At 39.0% G+C, this 15,186-nt stretch overlaps 2 protein-coding genes across 4 annotated transcripts in view; one reads left to right on the forward strand and one right to left on the reverse strand.

Moving 5' to 3' along the window:
• Window positions 1-44: 44 nt before the first annotated feature.
• Window positions 45-9,341, reverse strand: zdhhc16b (zinc finger DHHC-type palmitoyltransferase 16b). Of its 2 annotated transcripts, none has more exons than XM_042508474.1 (10): window positions 9,234-9,341; window positions 6,167-6,470; window positions 5,887-6,081; window positions 5,044-5,132; window positions 4,922-4,950; window positions 4,319-4,452; window positions 2,978-3,063; window positions 2,750-2,873; window positions 2,576-2,646; window positions 45-2,021 (listed from the first exon to the last, which is right to left on the reverse strand). In XM_042508474.1, exons 2-10 carry the CDS (start codon window positions 6,440-6,442, stop codon window positions 1,919-1,921), a joined length of 1,107 nt encoding a protein of 368 aa, XP_042364408.1. In that variant the 5' UTR covers window positions 6,443-6,470; window positions 9,234-9,341; the 3' UTR covers window positions 45-1,918. The 2 variants fall into 2 exon arrangements, with proteins under 2 accessions (XP_042364408.1, XP_042364409.1); XM_042508475.1 differs by having other exon boundaries at window positions 6,167-6,475.
• A 464-nt stretch (window positions 9,342-9,805) lies between these two features.
• Window positions 9,806-15,186, forward strand: part of vps35l (VPS35 endosomal protein sorting factor like) — a 30,188-nt gene continuing 24,807 nt past the window's right edge. For both annotated transcript variants that reach the window (XM_042508572.1, XM_042508571.1), the window contains exons 1-10: window positions 9,806-9,897; window positions 11,190-11,289; window positions 11,855-12,037; window positions 12,269-12,388; window positions 12,499-12,523; window positions 13,435-13,514; window positions 14,434-14,562; window positions 14,666-14,750; window positions 14,825-14,881; window positions 15,010-15,106. In XM_042508572.1, the coding sequence (XP_042364506.1) occupies window positions 9,881-9,897; window positions 11,190-11,289; window positions 11,855-12,037; window positions 12,269-12,388; window positions 12,499-12,523; window positions 13,435-13,514; window positions 14,434-14,562; window positions 14,666-14,750; window positions 14,825-14,881; window positions 15,010-15,106 (893 nt within the window). In that variant the 5' untranslated portion in view covers window positions 9,806-9,880. The remainder of the gene's footprint in view (window positions 9,898-11,189; window positions 11,290-11,854; window positions 12,038-12,268; window positions 12,389-12,498; window positions 12,524-13,434; window positions 13,515-14,433; window positions 14,563-14,665; window positions 14,751-14,824; window positions 14,882-15,009; window positions 15,107-15,186) is intronic.

Here is a 15,186-nt window from a genome sequence, read left to right on the forward strand (position 1 = left end):
ATATATATATATATATTATAAATGTCAACACTTCAAACACAAAATATCAAACAGGTGTTTTATTAAAAAAAAGACACAGTGGAGCACAGCTCCTATTGGTTACACATGATATCACAGCTGTATGTCATGTTTCTATGGCAACTACAGATCCAGCCAATCCATCATTAAGTCAAATCTAAAAGGGAATTAAAAATCTGGAATTACATTTCACAGTGCCTGATTCACTCATTTAAAGTGCCTCATTTTAAAGGCTGAACATCCAAACAAGGCACACGGCAATTTCGTGGTCAGTGTCAAAGACAGAAATGTTAAGGAGGATAAAATAAGAACGAGTGCTGTGCAGATGTGTTCTTCTTTACCTAAACTAGGAAATAAATAAATGATTCAAGTCTAAATTTCAAGACTAGCGAATCAAACTTTTGGTTTTTTGCTCATCTTCGGCACCAAAACATTAGTTCACAATTGTTCTCTATCCTGTTTGCACACGCTCCCCAAAACATTACAGTGAAAAATTGCAGGTGTAAACATGCAGAGTAATAAACCTTTAAACACAGATTTTTGAAAATGACAATTATTTAAATAATCACAGTACATTTATAGAAAACATTTGAAATATGTTTCATCTCACCACTTGTTTCCCCTACATTAAGAAACACTTGAATTTGTCCTCAGCCCAAGACACATTACCACAGTTATTATGGACAACATGTACAATCAAAACTAAAGAGCTCTTGAAGAAACAGTCAAAGACATATCCCAAATCTCTGACTCAACTTGAAGTCATGGATCGATACAGCATTAGTTATTAATGTTGCTATGTACTGCACTTTATCGTCAATGAACTGTCAGCACTTTGAAGTTGAAACTTAGAAGATCTGTTTTGTTTTCTTTCTCTGAATGGATCAAATCCTGATAGTGAAACAAGTCATTTTGTGGGGCTTACGATGTTAGAAAAGTTCTTTTGTTTGTTTTTTTGGCTCAGTTGCACCATGTAATATATAGGAAATTGTAAATGCCTGTTTTGACCGATATATCAAATTGGCTTTCGAAGCCCAGCACTGTTCCTGGGGCGAGTCTGTTGTGTTAGCTGTGCCTACCCTCTTTGGTGGACCACCCACTGTGTTACCTTCTCCAGTGAAATACTGTGACTTTTATTAAAATGAAAATCTTCGAGATTACTTTAATTCCGCTAAATTAAAACAATGTGAACAAATAAGACCCTCTGAGAAGCCAAACTGAAAACAGATGTTTACCTCTGTTTCATATTTGAAAGCATTGACATCAAAACTGAAATCAGATTGCAGCCACCAATCAAACTCAAATATTAGTTTACAATGTGCGTGTTGAGGTTGGAAAATGCAACACATAGCACTTTTAATACGCTGTTAACTGTGAGCTCTGGTGCTCTCCAGTGCCTTTTATACTGTCTTATCGCCCATCCATCAATCTTACTATCACTTGTCATTAGAGGCTGTCATGTTGGTGCACAATTTTCAGTCCAAGAGATGCGCAAAAAGAGTTTTTGTCTTTTTGCTAAAGAAAGATTTGGGCTTCACAACAATGCTGGCCAGCAGCATAATTTAAAATTCAAATCAGTAAACAGCGCTGCAGTGGCAGGGTGATGTTGGCTTCTGGCAAGGTCTACAAAAAGACCTATTGATCGAGGTGGACAGGTGGAAATGATAAGACGATGAGACACTAGTGGTTATTTCCATGTGGTTCCCACTTCAAGCAGTGCAAATACAAACGCAGCAAAAAACCTTTGTGTTTTTGTGTTACTACAAAGCTTTTCCTTTGTCACTTGATTGCAGCAGCAGGAGCTTCTTTTCTTTGTCACAGCAGTGTGACACATCAGTCACGTTATTCGCAGTGTAATGCAGGTTTAAGAGTTTTTTGATATGGTTTGGAGTAGAAAGGATCAGATGGCCATCGGGTCTCTTCTGGTGAAGGTGCAGTCCCACATGATGCCGTCCCCGTTGGGAATATGGCTGGAGGGCAAGAGGACCCGCGTGAACCAGTGACTGCAGAACAGAAAAAAAAAAGTCTTAATTGTGACTGGAAACAAGGAAGGACATTTTCATTTTCATGTCTAGTTCAGATGAGTTAGTGACTGCGTTTATTGGTTTGCTCGTTCGTCACAGGAAAAAACTTTCAAATGCAGCTTTAAGTTACTGTCTTTTAGGTTTTCAGAAGTTTTCATTTTCACAATAGCCCTGATGACCTTGACCAGGTCACCGTGACCTTGTGTCTATCTCATTCTCATAAACGCAATATCTAAAGAAGGCATGGAGGAAGTTTCCTCAAATTTGGCACAAAAATCCAGTATTCAAAACCATAATAAAGGGGTGACATTTGGTCAAATTGACGACACTAATCTTGAAACTGCTGATTGTGTGGATCTTCCGTGCCACCGGGGTGATGATGTGTAAGAAGCATCCATGTTTTCAAACAGTGAATGTGTAATGCACTTTCTTTTACCACGTTAACCACAGATTGTTGCCAAATCAACTTTGACTGAGATTTAAATGATCACATTTTTACAGGCACCGTTTAGGAAAATGGGTTGTGAACTCACCTCCTTTTTTCCACACCAAGCAGTAACCTCCAGTTGTTCATCGTACCATGATGGTATGGATTTCTGAACACCTGCATTTGAAACAGAAGAAATATTAAAAGCTGTTTCTGCGCCATTTTCTGATGTTTGATAGCACTCAGTGGTTCAATACTGATTTGTACAGAGTATCTGTACTTTGCCCGTCTCCATGAGTCTTTTGGTCTCTTTTCGGTTGATGTGCCGCTCCACGCTGGTCTCTCCTCTGCTGATGAGTATGCTGTGCCACAGGGTGAGTCCTCCCAGAGCTACTGCCACAGAGCTGCAGGTAGGACACATTACAACCTGAGCTGTCTGCATGATGTCATCAGCCTTTATCTGATGTTTAAACGGGGAACACGCGGTCCGCGGTGAAGGGTTCCTTACCTGGTGAGCACCCACAGGAAGATGACGCTCTTGTGAGCAGTGCTCTCTGTGTAGGTGTCGGTTGGTGGAGGGGTCTGGTAGTACCTCTGAGGGCGACAGGAAACAGTCAGGCCTACATAATTATACTGGTGTCAAATATGGAGGTTTTTTTATTTTAGATCTGATCTGAGGATGTTTTAGCTCTCGCTCCCTGAGGTCATTTTGGCTCAGGATCAAAAGGCTGCTTACGGTATGGGTACGTGCTGGATCCTGTTCCTCGTTAAGTGGTGTTTGGATGGTAGAGAAAGTAAAGTAAAAGTACTAGTACTACACTGTGAAAATACTCTGTTAAACGTAAAAGTCCTGCATTGAAAATGCTACTTAAGTCAAAGTAAATATAATCAGGAAAATGTGTTTTAAGTATTTAAAGTAAAAGTACACACTTCAAAAAATCTAGAACCCCCCCCCCAAAAAAATTAAAGAAAATATTAGAAAACTGAGAAAAAATAATATTTATTAACTTAAATGTTTTATACTTAAATGATTATTAAAACAACTGCTTAAGTACTTGATTAAGAAAAAATAAATAAAGAGCCTCAAACTCAAACTATAAAAAATAAAATGAGTTAAATATTTATTGAAATAATCACCAAAGTACCCAATTCAGAAAAAAAATGAAAAAAAAACACCCCAAAAAACTCAAATCTGTTCAAAATAAATAAAGAAAAAAACAAAAACAGATGACTTAAAAGTAAATCAAAATGGTTGCTGATGAATTTTCGGTCGTCCAGCTATTTGATGATTAATCTACTAATCATTTCAGTTGTACTAGTATAAACTATTGGGAGTTTAACTCATAACAAAACATATTGCATACAATATTTTTTACGTTTTTTGCAAAAATCTTAATTTGTAAAGAAAAAAAGTAATGTAGAAATGTAGTGAAGTAAAAAGTACAATATTTCCATAAATGCAGTACTGATGGGTGGCACGGACTTCCAAACTATCAAAGTAATTGGTATTAAAAGCGTAGGGTTGTTTGTTTACCAGCTGGTGCACATCCGCCTTTGATATCAGGCCTGGATCAGATGTAAACGTGAGCGCAGGGAGCAAAGATCTTTTTCATGTCTCCTGTTTCACTTATCATTTGCCATCTGAGCTCGTCTTCTGTTGTCTTGCTGCCGTCTGGCAGGTGCCACCATACAGAACAATTTATCAGCTTCTCACTTAAACTGAACGCTGTCTTAACCCGTACCAGTAGCATCAGATTTGGCTTTATTAGGTGAAAGTAGCCTAGAGGTCGACCCCCAGATAGTGGTGTTCATTTTTAGTTTAGAGGCGAGATAATTCTCCTGGCCTCACCTCTATAGCGCTGTAGGCATCCAGAAACAAGTCCCTGCTGCTGACGCTGCAGTAGATGCAGCCCAGGGTCATGTAAAGGCAGAAAGAGAAGAAGTAGCGGTGGTTGAAATGGCCCACGCAGTTGTTCAACCAGGCTGGAAGCACGTTCAGGTCCATGTGCACAAAGTGGGAAATTTAAAAATACTTGAAACTATGGCTGCCCCTGGAAAGCTGGAAATTTGAATCATCAGCTGGAGATCCTCAGTAGACTGAGACTGATTCAAATGTTTTTTTTCTTTGTAATGTATTTCTGGGGGTGTTTTGGTCCCCACACTTTGCAGCAGAGTGAGCGCTCTTGACTTTCTTGCTACTCTGTGCAGCTTGTTACTATATGACGTGAATGCTGCTGTCACGCTGATCATCCTATGGAGCCCATTTCAACTTTAAAACTTTTTATGGAAATCAAAACGAATCAGCAAATATTCGTATTAAACTATCAAATCTGATTCGACTAGGATAATTCTGAGTTGGGTACAGCCCTACATGAAACATTTACAAATTAAACGCAGTAAAACATTTTTCTCTTTAAATTTTTCTTTTCTGTTTCGATGTTTGAAAGGATACGACAGTGGTGGTCCATCTTCAAAACACACCTGTAATATAACAGAAACAGTTCAAATTAGATTTAAAAAAGACAAATCTGATGAACTCTGTGTGTGATGCTAATTATTATTTGATTATCCTACATGTTGCAGATGCTGCAGTGGTGCGTCCTGGCCGGTTTTGGAGCGATGCATTTCTTACAGATGGACACTGAGGGAATGTGAATTTTTTCCTAAAAAAACAAAGTTAAGGCCCTTAATGTTGATAACAACTTCTGTAGTCTCATTTAGGCACTTGTTAGCAACTTTCTTTAATAAGATGCATAAAAGCTTCAAAGTTTGTGAGTGGGGTATTCACTGATGTGTTTTATGTCATAGAATAAGCTTGTGTGATAACAACAGACCTTATTTCAGACAACAAACTAAAATCCCAATTAACTTGATAATTGCCTTGATAACTCCTAAAACACACTTCAAACTCGACAGAAACAAATTAAAACTCACCCAAATCATCTTGATTACTCTGGCTAGCAGTCTAATTAGGAAGCAAACTGTTCCAACAATCATCAGCTCGTTTGGTTAAAATAAATCCTTAATTCACCAAGTTAGATGAGAAAAACATGCCGTGATTCCCCACAACCTCTCTGCTTTTGCTCCCCGCCGGCTGTTTACAGTTCTGTAACTTTTCCTTCCACCACTAGATGTCGTCGTGTCTTTCAGCTCAGCTGCCTGTTCCATCGGTAGAGACCAGAGACTGAGCTCTGGTGGTGCGTGCTGTGCACTACTTACATAGAGTTTAACAGAAAGCAGGATATCATGTTGTCACCCAAGCCTACCGGGACTGCTAACTCATTTTAGGTTTTAGGACTCATTCCTGCAGCACTCTATTGTAAGTAAGACGAACACCATGCAGTCAATGCTTTACACACCTTTAGCCATCAAAAACCAACTGTCTAACCATTCCAGCTCTTTCTAGGAGTTTGTTACCTTGGGCGGGTGTCCTGCAGAGGTGGTGGTGGCCTTGTAGTAATGGAAGACCACCATGACGAGAAGCCAATGACCAAAGCAGAGGTGCCAAAGGATCCAGTACACGGGGTAAGTGCTGAGGATTGTGGGTAGGACGAACAGATAGACGATGACTACAACTGAAGTTGTCAGCAGTACGACGAGACAGACAAACACCTGCAAGAGGGAGAGACACGAAGACAGGGTGATGAATAAAGTTTGGGGGATTAGAGAGAAGAGAAGCATGCAGAAAAAGACTCACCACTCCAAACCAGCGCGTCACATTGTCCACAATCCAGTAAACGGGTTCAAACGCACAGTCCAGCAGAGTGTCGGCGTTGGTGAGGGTGTTAGAGTACAGAGATTTGAGCAGCAGCTTGCAATAGCTCCACAGCACCGACAACCTGCCGCTGATCCACGGCTTGGTGGTTCCCCCACTGCCTCGACTTCCTCTCTGCGGGCGGCACAGCCGGCACCAACGCAGCGCCAGTCTCATGGCCCGGGAGAGCTGCCACCTCCAGCTGCTGCCCATACGCATGCCACCGCCACCTGCTCTCCTACACACTCTGCCCTCCAGACACACACAAACGCACAGAAACACACACCAGCAGTTACAAACGAGGGCCGCGTAGAACAGCAGCTCTTCATAGCGGAGCCTGATGGCGTTTTCCATTGTCACAAGATGCAGTACACTAAGGGACCTCCGCTCCTAGAAAGCAACTTGTGTGACATCACCCTCTGTGTGACACATGTCCCTCAAAGCAAACAGGGACGAGCTATCGGGTAATAAGCTACACCCATCAGCCCCTACAAATAAACTTCTCCTGTTAATAATTCACAGCAAATCCAGACCTCCACGCCAAAACCCTCTTACAGAGGAGACGCAGAGAGGTAACTCTATAAGAGGGAAATGCAATGAGATGAATGTCTTAAGAAGGAAATAAAGTAGCCACCTGATCCAGGGCATCATTTCATGAAAGTGAGTATAGGTTACACAGATAAGGCTTGTTCGGGTTCTCCAAGATGGGATGGCATTAATAATGAGAGGGACCTTAAGTGACAGTAACAGTACGGCTTGACAGCAGGCTGCGACTCAACTATCCAGTGACCACTGAAAATACCAAAAAACGCCTCTAAGTGCAATAATTGATCAAGCATAACAACTGTAAATGTGACAGATGATGACACTGATTGGTTTTCCATTCTGCATTTAAACTAGGGGTTGACCAATAATAGTTTTTCAGGGCTGATACAATACGATACGATTATTACTTAGTAATGATACCGATAACCAATATTTGGAACCGATATGCATTTACGATACAAATGGAAACTTTTCTGTCAATATTTAGAATTTGGAATTTAACGAATTTAGGAAAATGTCTTCAGCAGATGTTTGGTCAAAACTGAAACCTTTTTTTTTCTAAAGTCAAGTGAAAATTAAACAAACATACCAAAAAAAGATAAAATAAAAAGAGCTCCCTGAGGTTTTACAAAGTTAAAGTTCCTTCCATGCTAACATTTTCTTTGCACAGTCAATTATTATAATAAATGTATTAATAAATCATGATAAACACATGAATTACTCTGTAACATAAGTTTAATTACCCTACACAATAGTATGGAGGAGAAACTAGTGAAAGAAAGAAAGAAAAAATAAGAAAAGACAAAAAAGTCATATTCAGGGCTACAACCAAATTTCTTAAAAATTATAAATCTGCAGATTACTAGAAGATTAATTCATCGTTTTGTCTATACAGTGTCAAAAATGGTTTTAAAATCCCTATTATGATTCCTCAGAGTCCCAGATGACTTTAAATAACTTTATTTCACTAACCACTCAATAGGGCTGCAAGTAAACATTTATTTTCATTATCGGTTAATCTGGACATTATTTTCTTGATTAATGAATTGTTGTGCAAACAGGCTGCTCTAAATCTGGTCTACGTAGAAAAGAAGATCACTGTCTCACTGTAATGAGCTTGACTTTGCCCTCTCCCTCTGTTGTGTCTCAGTCTCTTATTCCCACAGGCTGCTGGTTCTGCAGATACAGTCTGCTGCAATTTCTTTCATTGATGATTATGTTCCAAAATATGCAAGTATTATTTCAAGTATTAATGAAAAAATGCAATAAAATCTGAAGATAGACTAACTAGATCCATACCAATGTGGTCATTCAGTAAAGTCTGTGGTTGTGGTGATTAGGATATTGTGTACAGCTAAAACAAATAGCCAATTAATAAATCAAGAATGGAAAACAGTACACTGTGCCAGGCTCGCCGATATGGGGATGCGCTGTCTTTTCTTTGCTATATGTCATTGTAAAATAAATATCTTTGGATTTGAGGCAGCTGGCCATTATTTTCTGACACTGTATAGACTTAATTAATATTTGGTCAATAATGGAAAATAATCAGAAGATTAATTGATAAGAAAAACTAATTGCTGCTTCAAGCCCTAAATTTATTATTCAACGTATTCTAAGGGATGGTACTGTATTTATCGGAGTATGGAGGTGACTAGGGTGCCATTTTTTTTTCTTTAAATTTCAAATCATGACCCTTCCTGGAGTTTCAAATATTGTTCCTTTAGCTTCCTTCAGTGACTGGGGGAAAATGCATGACCCTCCACCATAAATAATCATATTTCACGGTGTCTGGCTGTGATAAATAGTGTGATTTAGGGTATTTGTAAAGAAATAATGTCTTTAAAACCTGTGCGCGGCTTTTGGGGTTATAAGATACTTTAAAATATATACAAAATATGATAAAAACCTTGAAAATGTATTTCAAGTGCCTCCACCATTCTGCACCACCACTCTTGGTTCTCATAAATAACGAACAGTCCCTAATGATTTACCCCTTCAAAAATTATTATCCACCCCTGTAGGGTAAATTAGATACTATGTGAAAACACCAACAGTCGCACCAAGAGAACTGTCACACTGTTATACATACAAGTGTTGAATATCTTTGTGTAGTATTTTGGGTGTCAGAGTATCTGTTATTATCATGTAACGTCAGTTCTAATAACAGCACAACGAATATCTTTGTCGAAATGAAGAATCCAATGAACGATTGAGATCAAACTATTTTAAAAATCAAGATTAAGACTGATTACACAGACTGATTGGATAACTCTATACAGAATTGTAAATATCTACTTTAATAGAAGAAACCATTCTTCCGTTTAGCTACAGTATGTCATGCTTTACCGTTTGCTAGCTGCTAGCTGCCTCCAGCTACCTTCATTCCGCCTCGTTAAGAGTCATTTTTTAAAATATATTTAGCACACCAACTCGGACCAAACTTGACATTGACAAACTGTACCTGGTCAGGTGAAGTGGGCGGACAAGCCTGTCGCACTACTATCAGGTCATGGTGAGGTTAAACCGGGTTAAACTGTTAGCCATGTCTCCACTGACTGCAGCAGAACCACAGCGCCGAGCGGCGGAGCTCACAACGATCGTCTATTAAACAGGAGTCTCATACAGCAAGCAAGTGGATGCGTCTTCCGAATGTTCTGGTCACTGGAGAAAAGATGATTTTAATTAAAATTAGCTGTAAGACAAAAGTACAGTTCCAGAAAGGGTAAATGAGCTTGATTGATTTACTCCAAGTAGCCCATGATACAAGAAAAAGTCGGGGAGAGTTCTTCAAAAGAGTTCAGTGCCTAAGTAGGACCTCCTGTTTGGCTCCACATCTTTGATGCAGCTTTCTTAATCGAGCGCAATGTATTCTGGGAAATGAAGTTATATTTTCCTGCAACAGATCATGAAAACGTCTCTTTTTACACGTTGTTGTTGTTACACGTGATAAATTACATAGAGGAACGAATGAAAAAAAAATCAGCCCTTAGGATAATGACCATAAATATCTCCCCAACCGCACATTTGAACCCAAAATAGCGCTTCTCCAAACCATTTGTAAAACTAGGAAATAGAGGAAATAGTGTGTTGTCACATGACTGAAGAAAAATGGCTGTGGTGCAGTGGTGAGAAGCTCCTTTCTCATCTTCAAAAACTGCGTGACTTTAATTTAAAAGGCTGGAATTGTGTATTTGTTGATATCGAGCGAGTTTTGAGAACGTGCATGCTGTGAATACGTGTGTGTCGCGAGCTTAATTGTAGTTTAGCGTCTCGAATGACATGACAGCTTTCCTCTGTAAATTGTCAACATTACAAATCAAATGCAGTATCACCAAATGGTGTTGTGGCTGTGGCCTTCATTTAAATGGACTGTTGGCTATGGTTTGGTTGTATTGGGTGTTTTTTTTTTGCCACCACTTTATCTCTGCATTTAAAATATTAGATCCTAGTGAGGCTTAATGAGTGTTTTCTCAAAGGGGCAGTTTAGATATTTTGAAGTGGAGTTGTATGGGGTTCTAATCCATAGTCAGTGTTTTCTAAACAGTAGATGTCAGACAGCATGCTCCTAGTTTGGAGAAGCAGGTTGAAGTCTGATACAGAAGCACAGCAATGCACTATCGTGGGCTGGGGAAGCTGCAAAACTTATTTAAAGTCTCCTTAAAAAGAGTCCCTAAAAAAGTAAATAGCAATTTAATTGTACACTAGATTGACAGGATTTTCAAAATATACCTTAATGTCAGACATTGGTTTCCAGTGTTGCTTTGTTCAAAGCCTGATTCCACTGAGAAAAACACTGATATAACATCACTGAACACAGGAGCTGCTGGTCTGCCACTGCCTCAATCAGTTAGTTAGTTTGTTATTGTGTGACTTAGATGTTTAAATTTGTTCAATGTGTTTCTCAATGGAGTCTGGTGGCTTTCACTACAGCATATATGGAGAACTGAAGCATTTAATGGCTTTATTGTCGCATCAGGCTGTCTGATTAAAAAAAACAAAACATTGAAAATATTCTCAATATAATGTACACTTGAACTTATATTAATTTTTTTAATGGCAAAAATGCTTTTAAATCTCTCCACAGCAGTAGATTGCTTAGTTTCCGAGAAACTTCATTCTGCTTTTCTAAACTGGGACATGCAGACTGACATCCACTGTATGTAATACACTGACCGTGCATTACCCCATACAACACCACTTAAGAAAATCAGAATTATCCCTTTAAAGTCAGAAGAAGAGCAAATAATAAGCTTTCAAAACAGTTTTAGAATTAGTTAAATGGCTTTACATAAATAAACTGTATGCTCTCTCCAGTGACTGTTCAGACTGTCACTTTAAGCCCACATGGTGATTGGAAGGTTGTCAGTATTAACAGCTGAATCTGGTCTGCTCTTCTGTCCGTCTGTCATGTAATAAGGCGTTCCCGTGGGCGCAACTACGTGGCAGAGCTGCAGAGATGTCATCCCGAGGCTGCTCCGGTTGAGTTTGGAGACTACCATCCCCTCAAACCCATCATGGTAGACCATCTGTTGTTCCCACTGTCTCCCTGCACAAACGCCACTAACAGCTCTGCACACATGCACTCACAAAATGTTGTCATTTCATAATGTGTCATTTATTTAATCATGTTATTTTAAAAGGAATTACAATCAGCTGTTGATGTAGTTAAATGGACAGTTCAACCCAAAATCAAAAATACACATTTTTCCTCTTACCTGCTTTGCTGTTTACCAGTCTCGATAGTTTTGGTGTGAGTTGGTTAGTGTTGGAGATATCGTCCGTAGGGATGTTTGCCTTCTCTCTAATATAATTGAACCAGATGGCACTCGGCTTGTGGTGCTCAAAATGCCAAAAAAATACATTTGAAAAACTTACTCAAGATAATCCACAGACTTTCTTACGAGCAGGTTCATGTAGGAACTATTTTCTTTCTACCGAAGTAAAGTCGCCAACCACATAGAGGGAAGGGTTTATTTTTGATTTGGGGCTGAGCTGTCCCTTTAAAAGCATGATTCAGTTATTTCTTGCATTTCATCAGGTGTCCCTTTAACACCTCTGACTTCCCCTCTCCTCTCCACCCAGGTAACAGACACAAAGACTCGCCGTGGGGCTCGTAAAGGCAGTACTTCCTCATCTTCCTCCTCGTCCTCCTCGGCGCCTCCGGACCCTCTTAGCTCCATGCTTGATGGGACCGACCCCCTCTCCATGTTTGCAGCAGCCTCGGCCAGCGAGGCTCCTGTCATGTCCCACAGCGCCTCCACAGGGGTCAGTAATGTTTCAGAAAGACACATACAGAGAGGAATAATGCTCCAGAAGCTTTTCTACTCAGATTTTTTTTTTTTTTTAATTGCACTGGAAGCTCGTTCAGTGACAGGCTGCTGCTCCCAAAATGCACCACAGACAAACTCAAAAAATACTTCGTCCCCTGAGCCATAAACCTGGGGGGAAGTGAAAATGACAAAACTTGCATGCTAAGGAAAGATGTTGTGCTTCCAGGACCTGGGGAGGAAGAGGAGGGAGAAGGAGGAAGAGGTGGTTGGACCAGACTTTGAGCCCTGGTCGTCAAAACGCGGAGAGATCCTGGCCAGGTTCACCACCACCGAAAAACTCTCAATTGTGAGTCGTAACAGCAGAGATTGAGTTGTGCTGTCACTCTACACTAAAGAAGTTTCTTTAATCAGTCTTTGTAAAGCAGAAATCTTATTTCAGTTTCTTTGTCCTCATAGAATCTTTGCATGGGTTCAGATCGAGGTAAGACCTTTGTTTTTGTTTATTTATTAAAACACTTCATTTATCCGTGCTAAACTTGTTGTTGATATCTTTCAAAAACATGGAAAAAATAGGCATGAGCTATTTGGCAAAACATTTCCCACAAACTGAAAGAAATTAGCAAAAGGTGAAGAAAAAATGACATAAAATTTGCTTTATAAAAGTAAGAGAGAGAATTAGTAAAAAAAAAAAAAAAAGAGAGAAAAAAAGGAGAAATGTCCAGAGAACTTTAATTATAATTATTGTAACTTTATTTTTAAATTTTATTTTTTCCATTTTAATTTGAGCTCTTTTTTTCTAGGTCATTTCCATGTTTTTTTTATTCCCTTTTTTGTGTTTCAGGTAAATTTTATGTTTTTGCTAATTTCTTGCAAATTTGGGGTAATTTCTTGTTAAGTTGCTTATTATCCTTTTCATGTTTTTCAAAGAAATCCGCTGTTGAAGAAATACTTCACCCACAAATGACAATTTGCACATCAACTGCGCTCCTAGTGTTACACTGAATTTGTGAAGGAAACAGTTTTTCTCGCATGTCTCCACTGCAAACAAAGAATCCAAACATGGTGAAAATTCTTGATGAATTGAAGTAAAAGGGATTTGTGTTTAACAACAGCAAAACTATATCAAAACATCTGTTGACAAACCCTCACACAGCCCCGTTTTTACTCAAGTTTTAATCATCCTGTTTACTGCCAGGGGCCGATGCGGACCCTTGATCGCGTCCACGTGACCATAGCTGTCTGTGGACATTCTTTGCGGAAAGTATGTCAGAGTCAAATGATTTTTGTGGGTGAAGTGTTCCTGTAAGTAATCTTACAAAATATCAGTACAGAGTCTGTGTGGGTTTTTATCACAGTGGATAGCTGAAAAGTTTATTGTTGTTGTCGCTTTAGGAAAAGCTCCCAGTCCAGGATCCTCAGCTGTTTCAGAGAAAGTTCGAACTCGTCTGGAGGAACTGGATGATCTGGAGGAGGTATGTTTTTACAGTGTGTCCATATACGTACAGTGTATTTGTATGTCTAAATGGGACTTTTTACTTTCAAATCATCTGCAGTCCCGGTACGGAAAGAATCAAATTGGACACCAAATGCTCTGTTTGTATTTGGTATGCATACACATTCTGTAAATACTTTATTAAAGGTACTTTCATAGCCTCCATTGGTGATTAACCCTCTGAAATCTGTAGTGACATCATTTTTCTTGTGCTGCTTTCAGATGCCTATCACAAGTATTTATTTTAAACCTTGAGCAAATTGGTGTGATTTTTTTTTTTTCATAATATATGGAAAGAAAGACTTGGCAATTTAATAAGACATTTTCTAGAAATTGCAAGATATTAGTGGATTTTAAAAAATTATTTTTAAAAAGCTGGGGGAAAATGTCTTAGAGAAAGATAAAAAAAATTGGGAAAAATTATATTTATAATTATCATACTTGCATATTTGATATTAAGTTACAGATTTGTTATACTTTATAAGCATCTCCCTTTCTTTCTTTCTTTTTATTTATTGTTTTATTTTGTATTGTCTTATATTATATTATATATTTTGTATTTATTGTAATTTTTTATTTTGTGTTTATTTTTTTTTAATTTAAATTCTATTTTTATTATTGTTAGTATTATTATTATTGTTTGACTAATTTTTAGGTAATTTTCTTGTACGTTTTAGTAATTTCTTGCTAAATTTTGGGTTGTTTCTTACTTTCATTGCCTTTCCATAATTTAAAGAAATCAAACCAATTTGCTTGTGCCTCGAAGGATTAAATCAGCTGCAAAATTCATCAATATAACAGCTTTTCATTGACGTAAACCTCATTCTAGCTCGACAGAATGACTCCATATTATATCAGGGATGTGTTTTGGTCTAACTTGTTTGTCTGTGTGTGTGCAGGGTTCCCAGAGAGAGCTGCTGAACCTCTCCCAGCAGGATTACGCCAACCGTATCGAGGAGCTGAACCAGTCCCTGAAGGAGGCCTGGGCCTCGGACCAGAAAGTCAAAGCCCTGAAGATCGTCATCCAGGTAATCCAGCAGCTAAAAACACTCATCCCCAAAATAATGGAGCAAAAAAGTCTATGTTACCTGGGTAAAAAACATGAACACCGAACTTTGGTCTGTGATCCAGTGCTCAAAGCTTCTCTCCGACACCTCGGTGATCCAGTTCTACCCCAGCAAGTTTGTCCTCATCACTGATATCCTCGACACTTTTGGTGCGTAGAGAATCCTCTTTTTTCTTCATTAAAAACACTGCAGGTATTCTGACTGCGGTCTCACTTGTCTGCAGGCCGGCTGGTGTACGATAGAATCTGGACTATGTGTTCAGACCCACGACCCCTACCAGGTAGTGATTGGATTCTGCCATGTACAGTCATATTTCATTCTAGCATTTCACCTTTTTTTTTCTTGCTTCTGAGGTGATGTTGTCTGTGTCCTTTGTTCAATATTCCTTTTGGCTTCTGCCTTCCTCAGAGTCGTTCACCGTCGATGATGTGAATGACACGGCCAAGGAGACGTGCCTTAACTGGTTCTTCAAGATCGCGTCCATCAGAGAGCTTCTGCCCAGATTGTATCCTTTACCACCATCAGCTGGGCTTTATTGCTTAACTCCATTCTCAAGAACGCTTCACAGAAAAAACAAAACCAGTG

The sequence above is a fragment of the Plectropomus leopardus genome, chromosome 19, assembly GCF_008729295.1.
Source record: "Plectropomus leopardus isolate mb chromosome 19, YSFRI_Pleo_2.0, whole genome shotgun sequence".
NCBI classification, from domain to species: domain Eukaryota; kingdom Metazoa; phylum Chordata; class Actinopteri; order Perciformes; family Serranidae; genus Plectropomus; species Plectropomus leopardus.

What these genes read in the sequence shown, in the direction of transcription:
- zdhhc16b (XM_042508474.1), bottom strand. Translation starts at nt 6,442, where the DNA reads ATGCGTATGGGCAGCAGCTGGAGGTGGCAGCTCTCCCGGGCCATGAGA. An exon ending in GACTCATGGAGACGGGCAAA is followed by an intron (nt 2,647 to 2,749) that starts GTACAGATACTC and finishes TTTCAAATGCAG; the next exon opens with GTGTTCAGAAATCCATACCA. An exon ending in CTTGGTGTGGAAAAAAGGAG is followed by an intron (nt 2,022 to 2,575) that starts GTGAGTTCACAA and finishes TCTGTTCTGCAG; the next exon opens with TCACTGGTTCACGCGGGTCC.